Raw genomic sequence first — 12,628 nt, forward strand, 5'->3', positions numbered from 1 at the left:
TCTGAATACACAGAAATCCCATACAGAAAAAAAAAATATTGAAATATATTTTAAAGTGTCAAAAATATATGTGGCTTATATTCCAAATACATTGAAATATATTTGCATTGTTGTTCACTTTTATTTATCATTTTGAAATATATTCTGAAATATAACAAAATATATGATGTTAAGTGTGAAGTATATTTATTGGGCCAATTTCAAATATTTGCATACATTCCAAAATATATTTCTTTTGTTTATGGGATATGATCAAATCTAATCAACAATCTAGTCCAAGTGAGTTTTTATAAAAATTATATGTAAATAGTATATAAGAATATTTGAAGGAGAAGAAAAATGATCTCTACTCACCATAGACAGAAACTCTGAATGGTTTTGATGAGAAAAATATTCCTCCAGGAAACATCAGTAGTTGATAAACTCCAGCATGTTCAGCTCTGGTGTTTGTGATGGTCAGAGATCCAGTTTGATTGTCCAGCTTCAGTCTGTCTCTGAATCTCCCATCAAGAACATCATCATATACAGTGATTCTTTCAGGCCATATATTGATTTCAGCTATTAAAGTGTTTTCATCTCCAAACCTCCACTGAATCACATCATCATCCTCTATTTCAGTAAGACTAGAGTTTAGAGAGACTGAATCTCCCTCCTTCACTGACACTGACTTCACTTCATCTGTCAAACACACAGAGAACAAACAGAAACAGGGTTTGCAAAGATTAATACTGTTAAATCACTTTATAATGGTTTACTAAATAGTTAAAATTAAAATTTGAAATAAACAATATAAAATAACCAAAACAAAATGTTGTATGAATTAATTTAAATTTGTGTCATTAAAAACAGGTGTAAACGTTTTTGAACTCACCAAAGACAAAGAGCCTGAATCTCTTGATCTCACTGTTGATCTGTAGTTTATAATATCCTTCATGTTCAGTTGTGGTGTTTGTGATGGTCAGAGATCCAGTTTGATTGTCCAGCTTCAGTCTGTCTCTGAATCTCCCATCAAGAACATCATCATATACAGTGATTCTGTCGGCCGTTACGTTGATTTCAGCTATTACAGTGTTTTCATATCCAAACCTCCACTGAATCACATCATCATCCTTCATTTCAGTAAGAGGAGAGTTTATAGTGACTGAATCTCCCTCCTTCACTGACTCCAGGACTGAATCATCAAACACACACACACACACACACACACACACACACACACACACACACACACACACACACACACACACACACACGCACACACACACGCGCACACACACACACACACACACACACACACACACACACACACACACACACACACACACACACACACACACACACACACACACACACACACACACACACACACACACACACACACACACACACACGCGCACACACACACACACACACACACACACACACACACACACACACACACACACACACACACACACACACACACACACACACACACAGAAACAGGGTTCATCACAGATTAAGACGATCACTTGATATATTATAAAAGTAAATATTTTAAAAGTTAAAATTGAAATGAATATCATCATTAAACACCAGAAACAAACTGAGTTTGAATTAATAATTGTATCTTTGTGCTGATTAAAATATAAAACAAGTGACACTGATATTTAACTCACCAAAGACATAGAGAATGAACCTCGTGATCTCCCTGTTGATCTGTAGTAGATAATCTCCACCATGTTCAGTTGTGGTGTTTGTGATGGTCAGAGATCCAGTTTGATTGTCCAGCTTCAGTCTGTCTCTGAATCTTCCATCAAGAACATCATCATATACAGTGATTCTGTCGGCCCGTTTATTGATTTCAGCTATTACAGTGTCTTCATATCCAAACCCCCACTGGATCACATCATCATCCATCATTTCAGTAAGAAGAGAGTTTATAGAGACTGAATCTCCCTCAATCACTAACTCTGACTCACGAAACACTCCTGAAGAACAGAGTTTTTCACAGATTACAGTTTTTTCCAACTGCTTACACACAAAATCTTTTCATGTCACACGATTTTTGAAACCTCTCACTCAAAGTGCAAAACTACATACCAAATCTCCAAAACCATAAGCTATTTCTCAGCCTTTGACTCAGTTTTCAATTGCATTAAACACTTTTTTCAAAACACTACACACAATTCTCTACCTAAAACACAAAAATCTATCAGAAAGTGACTTGCTTTCCTTTTCCAAACACAACCAATCAAAATGCTACACTTATTCACCAGGTCACACAGACACACTCCTCACATGTGCAAACACTAATTGCTTAACTGATCACTAACCAATCACTGCTTTACTGTATTATATAGGCCTAAATAGGTCAAAGGTCAGATGATCTGTTTTGAACAATGGATTCCTGGGACCCCCCGGGGATGTGAAATTAATAATATTCTCCTGCAGTTTAAAGACAAAAGATGAAGAATGAAGAGAGAAATAGATTTATATGGAACAATAACTAAAAAAGACACTTTCACTGTAATGTTTAATGACACACTAAAACTAATGCTGTTGAGTATCTGAGCTTCATATTTACATTAATTTATTTAATCAATCAGTCAATCCATAATAACTGAGTTTTGAATTCAAACTTGATCTGATAGAAGAGAAAAAAGAAAAGAAAGTGTTAGTATTAACTTAATGGAGGAAAAGAGTAACAAGCACCACTTAAATGTCCAGCCCGCAGAAGACACACTTACCCTGTAACTACATGAACAAGAGTATATTTCTCCAGTATTTAAGCAAAAGTTGCAATAGTTTTAGTTCTCAGTGCACTTTTGTTAAAAGAAAGTCCTGTATAAATGCACAGATATGGACCTATATTTTTTAAAAGCCTATATGTATTGGTATACTGTTATTACAAAACGGTTTGCAGTGTCTGTTCTCGCTATATTGCTCTCAAATGTAAGATTGTTGTATTATAATAGTAGAATAAGTAACTCTTAGCTCTAAAATACCGACAGTATAAATAATTTGTTAATTCTTCTAGTTATTACCCCTTTATTCCTAAAACTTTACATGTTAATTACAGAAAGTTACACTGTAAATTAGTTTTAAATACGCAGTTCTTTGCGGGCTGTAATCTAAAGCGTTACCAAGCAAACTCCAGCAGCTCGAGCTCTTACTAGAACCAGGAAGTGTGATCATATTAGCCCGGCTCTGTCAACACTGCGTTTGCTCTCTATCAAACATTGCATACATTTAAAAATCCTGATGATTACTATAATCTACTATTACTAAGATCAGAGTTTAGAGTGACTGAAATAAACAATATCATAAAACAATGAAAAGAAAAAATGGAGTTTGATTAAATTTTTTCATTATAAACAGGTGAAACCAATAGTCTATTTAACCCTTTCACGCGTGATTCTGACTGAGTGAGTTTATCAAGGCGACATTTATTTTAGAACGTTTCTCCATTATTGTTTCCATGGCGAACCGTCATGATCTTGATTTAAAATGTGAGATGGCGCCGCCATGTTTGTTTGCGCCGCAGTTCAAATTGTCTGAAGAGTTTGAATCTTGACAGTTATGTGACATCACTGAACATTCCAAATCCCAAATGTGGGACCGTATCACTCAAAAGGTTTACTCACTGCGGACATAGAGCCTGAACCTCTTGATCACACTGTTGATCTGTAGTTGATAAACTCCAGCATGTTCAGCTCTGGTGTTTGTGATGGTCAGAGATCCAGTTTGATTGTCCAGCTTCAGTCTGTCTCTGAATCTCCCATCAAGAACATCATCATATACAGTGATTCTGTCGGCCATTACATTGATTTCAGCCATTAAAGTGTTTTCATCTCCAAACCTCCACTGAACCCGATTATAATCCTTCAATTCAGTAAGATCAGAGTTTAGAGAGACTGAGTCTCCCTCAATCACATTCACAATCTCAAACTCAACCCACTCATCAGTCACTTCATCATCACCAAACCCTCCTGAAGAACAGAGTTTTTCACAGATTAAAGCTTTAAAATCACTTGATGTTGGTTTGATGAAGCTTCACTAAAATACTTTTAATCATGTAAATGTGAAGTGATTAATATTCTGCAGAAGTTCAAAGACAAAAGATAATGAATGAAAAGAGAAATAGTTAAACAGTTTTATATAATCAAGTGACTTTAATCTCAAATAAGAGTGTTTTCTCTAAGCAAAATCACACATTATTTGTTTCTATAAGAGAATAACAGTGAATGTTAATCCTTTCTGACTAATTTAACCAGTAATTTATCACATCAGAACAGAAACAACTGAAACCAGAAAAACACATTTAAAACTCACCATCCAGACGCCACAAACACAAACAGAGCAAAAGTAATTTGAGAAACATTTTCTTCATCGGTTCACTGAAAAGCCCACGATAGTAACTCTTAATGTCTGAAACACTCAGATTGCTCTGAAAGACTGAACTGAGATATTTATCAGGTTGTGTGTGAATCCTCCCCCAACCTCAGTTAGTTTCCGCTCACACATCCGTCTCCTTTAACATCACGAAAATCAACAAGCTTTTGCTGATCTCACATTTTCAAATGAATTCTGGCCCTGAATGAAAACTAATAGCAGAAGAGTGAAATATTGGATTAGATATCTGTATCTACTGGTGTGTTATTTAGTGCTGAGAGCTGTCAATCATCTTTGACCTCTGACCTGTGACTCTTATTTGACTGTTGATGGATTCACTTTATTTCAGTGTAAAGATGTTTTGTGTGGAGTGGAATGACTCAAAAGCTCTAAATCACATGTATAATGTTTGTCTGTGTTGTTACTACAAAATTCATGAGTGAACATTAAAGGCTGATTTATACTTCGGCGTCGGACCTACGCCGGAGTCTCTACGCTGTAGGCAACGCGTTGGTTTTCATTTATACTTCTGCGTCGTTGTCCGCGTTGACGCACAATTACACTTGCAGAGGGAGCATGTGAAACCCGAGGGAGCAGTCCTAGCAGACCAATCACAGCGCTTGCGTCCACGTAGAGTTGACGCGTTGTTACATTTTTGGAGAGGTGCATGTCAGGGTACGCGCGCTACACACAGCCTACGACGTAGCTACGGCGTAAGTTCGACGCAGAAGTATAAATTGGGCTTAAGGCGAGACACAGCAGGCAAAAACACCGGAGGGTTTTTACAGGTCAATTTTGAGATTTTTGGATATTTGTCTTCAATAACATGTCTTCTTTCAGACTTGTGGTGAAAAAAAGTCTGAAATACACATTTAGGTCTTTATTTTACTAAACTTTGTCTGTTACTACTGTTTTGTCCGACTCTTTGTCTGTCGTCTGTAGATTTCTCATAAATTCAACAAAAGTTGGCGTTCTTAATCAACATGCCGCTCCGTGATCTCTGTCTGCTCCCTGTCATCACACACACCGCTAGAAAGCTCTCTCTCTCCTGTACAATGCTGTCGAAATATGGCCATTTCCTTTTTATCAGCAACCAATCATGAAAGTAAAAGGGCTGAATTTCACAATCTCATTGGCTGATGATAAATCTTTAAAGCCTGTTTTCTCAAAATGACCTTTCTCTCATACTCCAAGTCCGAAATCTCCACTTTAGTAGCATCTATATACACCAAACTTTCCAGTCTTGTTGTTACGAACTGCTCCGAGACACGAAGGTTTAGATCCAAATGCAGCTTTATTTGAGGGCAATCCAGAGGCGTAATCCAATGTACAGGCAAGGGTCATACACAGATAGGCAAGAAAACCAAGAGGCAAGAAAACCAAGAGACAAGAAAACCAAGAGACAAGAAAACCAAGAGACAAGAAAACCAAGAGACAAGAAAACCAAGAGACAAGAAAACCAAGAGACAAGAAAACCAAGAGACAAGAAAACCAAGAGACAAGAAAACCAAGAGACAAGAAAACCAAGAGACAAGAAAACCAAGAGACAAGAAAACCAAGAGACAAGAAAACCAAGAGAATGCTCAGAAATGCAGTGTAACACTAAAACAAGACTTCGCGGTGAGTGAATGAATGAACATGGTATAAATAGACTGAGACTAACAGGGTGATGGGACACAGGTGAATGTAGTCAGTGATAATGAGGTACAGGTGACTGTGATGAGTGATCAGAGATGATGAGTCCGGGCAGTGAGTATGGGAAATGTAGTCTGAGAGTGAACGTGAGTGTCTGATGTGGAGTGCCCTCTGGTGGCTCTCAAAGGCACTCCAGCTGGTGACCCTTACACTTGTACCTAGTTATATTATGAAGACATTTACAGAGGGATTTGTAAATATATTATTCCTAGCCTGATTTATATAACATTTTATTCCAAAAAACATGGCGAAAATAATTTAAGGCTATTGACAGTATTTTCTGATTTACAGGATAACAAAAGTATATATCCATAAATCCCTCTGTAATTTTTTCCCCATCCAATATGTAAACACAATGAAAAAATAAATTTTAACCTTGCTTTATCCAATACTCAGATTTTGTTTTTTTAAATGCAAATTAGCACATATTTAATTAGATATTGCCTAATTTGCATATTTAAACATTAACCCTTGTGCATTGTTCAAATTCACTACCCTTTCGTTATGTTCGTGGCTGAAAACAGCCACTACTTTAAACTGCTGTAAAAATGTATCAGATAAATATTTTTTTCATTTTTTTTTGCATAAATCTATTAATCAACCTCAGTCCTGATCAAAACTACTAAATGTTTAAAAAAAAATCAGGATTTTAACTCTTTAATTGCCAAATTCATAAATGATGTCACTGATTTTGAAAAAAAAACCCACACAAAATGACTTATTTTCAATATAAAATGTGAATGTGGACTGGATTTTTTTTTTTTTTTTACCTTTTATCACAGTCTTGGACATGTCAAAGATTAGAAACAACATTAGTTTTGATGTATTGTTAGTTTTTGTGCAGCATCAGATTTGAACTTTTTCTCCCTCATTTACTGTTCGTGGCTGTTTTTACCCCATTGACTTCCATTATAACCACATTTTTTAATTGCAAAGCCATAACAACATATAATCATGCATTTTTGATTGTTGGTGGTTTTCCCTGTTGGAAAGAGGTAAAATTTGTCATTTTTACTGTTGATAACCAGGTGGCACCATTAACCCTTAAAATAGGCCCGTGCAAAAAAAAGGCCTGTGTGTGTGTGAGTGAGAGAATATGAGTGTTACTCCCCTCGAGGTTTAATAAAGGCTCAAGTCGTTCCTGGGATTTAACGGGCATTTATTTGGTGACAGAATCTTCAAACATGTCTTGGCATGTTCCTTTATGGCTACACATTTCCATATTGCCGTCAGAACTGGTATAAATAAAACACAGAAAGCATAAATTAACCTTAAATTCGTGACATACTTGCAGACAATACTAAACAAAATGACATAGAAAACAAATAAACAAATTTATGCCATGTAAAATAATATCTTAATTGGCTTGTTACAAACACAGTTGCGTAACAGATAAATAAATGACAAAGACAGAAAATATACCTCATTGGCCGCATGAACCCGAGAGGGTAAACTTGGGGGGATATTCATCTTCACACTTAACCGACAAAACTTATAGATAACTTTCCAATATTCAGTCAGCAGGCTTCGCAAGCCGCAGCGCATATTTCTCTCTCTGATCTTAGCGAGTGCACCCCCGAAGCGTCCCCATAACAACAAACTATTATTTCCACACGGAACAAAAAATAAGTTCCCTCCTTTTTACACAAAGTTTTTAACAAAAAGAAATAAACATGAAATTATTATTTATTGGCCATGAGACATTATTATTTTAATCATATGATTTTTAACCTTATATATATTTATATTGTGAACCATATTTAAGTGAAATATATGAGTTGCCTTTGACGGCAGCTACAATGAGAACTCACCTTGATACGCCTGAGAAAATCAAAATATGCACCTCAGCTCTCAGAACTACATGGAGTCAGTGGCGCCTCCAGAAATGTTTCATAGGGGTGGCCAGATTGGGCCACTTAAAATCTTGGGGTGGCACACCAAAACTATAAACCATAATTTCAGAATTTTTTTCTACTGTTGTAGTAAACCGGCCTGTAGTAAACTTTTAGAAAGACTTAAGGAAACTCCTACTGATATACTATATGATGGTTTATTGTGTTATATTTAATGTTACTAATGATATAATGTGCATAGACTAATAACAGTACAGTTAACATTTTGAGTTGCACAACAATTCTGTTGTATTTTGCAATTATATTTGGCATAAGGTGTACATTTATTGCAAACAAAACAGTTACTGGGGAAAAGCAGATACTGGCAGATACAAATATATTATATTTATATATTAATGTCAAGAATTCAGAAGTGTATATATTTATATAGCCTGCACTACAAAGAAATAATATACAATTAAATTATGCTTATTTTAAATGTATTGAGCAAGCTAGGTATACAAAATATAGGCTTTTAATAATCTTTCAGTGCGCAAAACCATGATAATATGAAACGCTTCAAAACAGAGCGCACAAAGCGCGTATGCGCATCGCGGGTGCAGAATGATGTGCTCAAAGCAACATGGAGTCACAGTGTTCAGCGCTGCGCTGCACAAGTGCGCATTTAAAAGTTCACGGCACAAAGCGAAGAAATGTCGAGCGCACAAATCCTAGTGTCGATCTGTCCAACAGTTTATTGATCATTTGTTTCGCAGTTTTAAATTCCAGTTATTGTGCGTTTGATGCCGATTCATAATCCTTGTGATGTGTGTGATGTAACAAGCACACGGTAGTGAGTCGTTTAAAAACAGCAACAAACTCCAACAAAATAAAGTCATTTTATGCAAAGCCACAGCCTTTTATCTACAGATCATGCATTATAATGTGAATATATCATATTGGAGAGAGTTTTTACCGTGCATCCAACCGGAAGAGGCGCGCGCGCTGTTTGATTACTGAATGGAGAATGATTGACAGCCACAGAGGAGGGAAAACGAGTTTCCGTAAACTTTAATGATGTAAATAGACTTCTGTCCCTCACATTAAGCTATGGAATGACTTCAGATGACTTTGTCACCCAAACTGATGCGGTAGTCTTCTTCGTCTTCTTTCTTAACTTCTTTTGAAATTGTTGACCAGGGTCCGATTCGTTAAACAACCGACTGATTCAGGAACGAAGCAAGTGACTGCATTTAATAATGGGTCTTTGAATCATCTTTGACTCACCCAATTCGTTAAAAAATACAGATTCAAACAAAACACTGCTGTGTGTGAATTTCTCAGAGACGCGTGACTGCTCTTCTGTGGATTTGTTTGTAGCCTATATGATATAACTATATTCTTTGTGAAACAGAGCAAAAACAGACAAAATTGTGTCTAAGATGTAATTTTGTGTCTAATGGTGCGTTCACACCGGACGCGGATAGCGCGTCAGGCGCGAGTGATTTCAATGTTAAGTCAATGCAAAGACGCGTTACACGCGTAAAAAATGTTTTATGTAGTGCTATTTGTGCATTCTCGCGTTTGACGCGAATTTGCGTCTGCCGCCCGAGTTGAAAAATCTGAACTTCTGCGTCAATTCGCGCCGCGTTAACCAATCAGGAGCCTGCTTGCTGCTGTCATGTGGTGAAGTGACAGTTTATAATGTTATTTTATGTTTGGCCTCAATAAATTATTTTGTAATATGACTAAAATGCACAACAAGCAAATCTTTCACATAAAAACTCGATTTCAATATATGAGAGATACTCATTTTGTATTGAATGCTATTTATTCCATATCTATTCTAGATTATATGAAACATTATTATTCTAATGTAAAGACAACAAACACAAGTGTATAAAAACAAAAATCACAGGACAGGTTTCACTTTTGGAGGCTGGCTCCATTTATTATCAAAACAAAAATAAATGACAGATTAGGTGGGTGCGTGCGAGAGTGAACCTCGCGCCGGGCTGTAGAGCGCGGGCTCGACAGGCAGCGACCACTCGAGGCCGAGGCCTTACGGCCTACGCTGTCCTCGTCAGCGTCCTCACCGTTAGGTCCACCAAACCTAGCTCCTGGAGCAAATTGTGAAACTCCTGAAACCCTCTGGAGGGTCTGGTGGACCCGAGTACAGCGACGATGTCCCCTACGCAGCTGTTTCTGCTCTCCAGAGCATATACGAGCGGTGACTCGATTAATGCCAATGCTAATGCTCGATAAACATCTAAAAAAGATGGCCGCCAACGGGTTTCGAAACTTTCGCCTCTGACGCGCGTAAATTTTGCTTCAATCTTTTGTTTTTACGCACGTCAATTTCGCTCTTGACACGCGAATTAACACAAAGTGGTCAAACTAGACGCGGCAGGCGCGAATTTGACGCGCTATTCGCGTCCGGTGTGAACGCAGCATAAGACTGTTAGCTTTTTGTTTGTTGAACTTTTACATAAAATCAGTATCACATTTACAATCATGCTGATGTTCAGGAAAAACAGCACTCTTTCTCGTGTGATATTGCTTAACATGGTCTTACGATATAAGTGTAAAAAGATTTGAAAAGTCATCCAGATTTTATCCTCATATCTTGATGTTTGGGGGAATTCACACTGCATTATAAGAGGCTACATCACGCAGTGAAAGCGTGCACTCTTAAACTCTTAAAGTGCACAAGCAGGAGTTTATCGTACTTGGAGAAAAAAACGTTCTACAAACATCCAGCAGAAGCTGTTTATCCACCCAACAGATCTAACCACATTTCTGTAAATATAAAACTAAGACGAAAACCATTGCAGCATCCATTTTGATCCTGAAACCAGTGAATAACATTTATAATGTTTGCCTGCATTGTTACAACAAAATGAATCAGCGAATAATAATGAGGAAACACAATAACCTATATAATTGTTCATTTAGAGAAATTTGCATTTGGTTACCAGAGAGATTTGGTGTTTGGAAATTTTGTATCTAGAAATACTTGAGTTTATTATGAGATCTCTTTTTTTATTGCAGACTTTACCACACTTTGGCAAATCTGAGTAAAATAACACTTTTGAAACTAACATCGATGTTCCTTATCGATACGGTTCAATCGTACTGCGTCGTACATTCTGCCATAGGAACTCAGATTCCTATCCTGCTATCAAGCTGACTGATCGGCGCTCTGCAAGCAAGCGGATTGACAGCACTCTGCACTCGAGCTGATTCAGCGATCTCCCCTGTGGCCATTCAGCATTTCTAAAAGAGCAAATTTCATGCGGCGTTGTTGCAAATGCTGCACCATGAGTGCGGCACGTGCAGGGCACCCCTGCACCCATTTGATGAGCACAGTGAGTGCTGTTGTTGTTGATACTTTATTGATCCTTTTCAGGAAATTATATTGTCACGGCAGCTTTAACACTCAGAAAAAAGAAAAAAAACAACACCACATTTAACAGAACAGCTTACTTCTAACCAATCTACAGTTAAACAACAAATAAAAAAAAATACCTATATAGAATATTCAGTAACAGATGCATATTCAGTACAGAATATTCAGTAACAGAAATTAATATAGAATATTCAGTAACATGTGAATATTCATAACACATTAAACATTCTGATGGCCGCTGGTACAAAGGACTTCCTGGTACGTTCAGACTTGCACTTTTGTGCAATCAATCTATGGCTGAAGGTGCTCTTGTTGATCACCCCAAGAGCATGAATTGGATGTGAGGAATTATCCATGATTGATTTTAGCTTAGAGAGTATTCTTTTCTCAGCCACGTGATGGATCATATCAAATTCAGTCCCCACAACCGAGCCTGCTTTCTTTATCAATTTGTTGACTCGATTTAGATCTCCCATGCGAGCACCCTCTCCCCAGCACACCACAGCAAAGAACAGAGCACTTGCCACCACTGTCTGATAGACGTTGCACGGTAGAGGACGGCAGATGTTAAATTACCTCAGCCTTCTTAGAAAATAAAGTGGGCTTTGACCCTTATTATACACTGTCTCCATGTGGCTCTTCCAGTCCAGCTTATCATCAAGCTGTACACCGAGATATCTGTGACTGGAGACCATCTCCACTTCACTGCCCTGGATGGCGTTTGGGATTAACGGTGTCTTCTTCCTCCTCCTAAAATCCACAACCATCTCCTTTGTTTTTGAGATGTTAAGTTGGAGATGGTTGTGGTCGCTCCAACCCACAAACTCCTTAATAGTTCTCCTGTACTCCTCCTCCTCACCTCCTTTAATTAAGCCAACAACGACCGTATCGTCTGAAAATTTCTGGAGGAAGCAACTGCCACTATTGTACTGGAAGTCTGCTGTATAAATAGTAAACAGTAACGGGGCCAGCACGGTTCCTTGCGGCACCCCCGTATTACTCAGAATAGTATAAGAGACACTATTCTGCAGACGCACATACTGTGGTCTACTGGATAAATAATTCATACACCACTGGACCAATGATGAATCCAGCTGCATCCTCCTCATCTTCTCACACAGCAGTCGGGGCTGGATCGTATTGAAGGCGCTTGAGAAGTAAAAAAACGTGAACCTCACAGATGCATCAGGAGTGTCCAGATGTGCATAAGTTCTTTGTAGCATGTAAATAAGGGCATCATCCACACCCATGTTGGACTGATATGCAAACTGCAACGGATCCACGTAATTTGACATACTGGCCTTGATGTAAGAAAGGA

General features: G+C 37.7%; 1 protein-coding gene across 1 annotated transcript in view; it reads right to left on the bottom strand.

Annotated features, from left to right (window-relative positions):
* Positions 1-839: 839 nt before the first annotated feature.
* LOC309474946 (uncharacterized protein) overlaps positions 840-12,628 on the bottom strand; it is a gene marked incomplete at its 3' end in the record, with an annotated part of 99,198 nt that continues 87,409 nt past the window's right edge. The window contains exons 2-3 of the mRNA XM_082137564.1: positions 1,659-1,970; positions 840-1,171 (exon numbers count right to left, since the gene is read on the bottom strand). Of these exons, the coding sequence (XP_081993690.1) occupies positions 840-1,171; positions 1,659-1,970 (644 nt within the window). The remainder of the gene's footprint in view (positions 1,172-1,658; positions 1,971-12,628) is intronic.

Source organism: Leuciscus leuciscus, assembly GCF_965113295.1.
Source record: "Leuciscus leuciscus genome assembly, chromosome: 15".
Taxonomy (NCBI): Eukaryota; Metazoa; Chordata; class Actinopteri; order Cypriniformes; family Leuciscidae; genus Leuciscus; species Leuciscus leuciscus.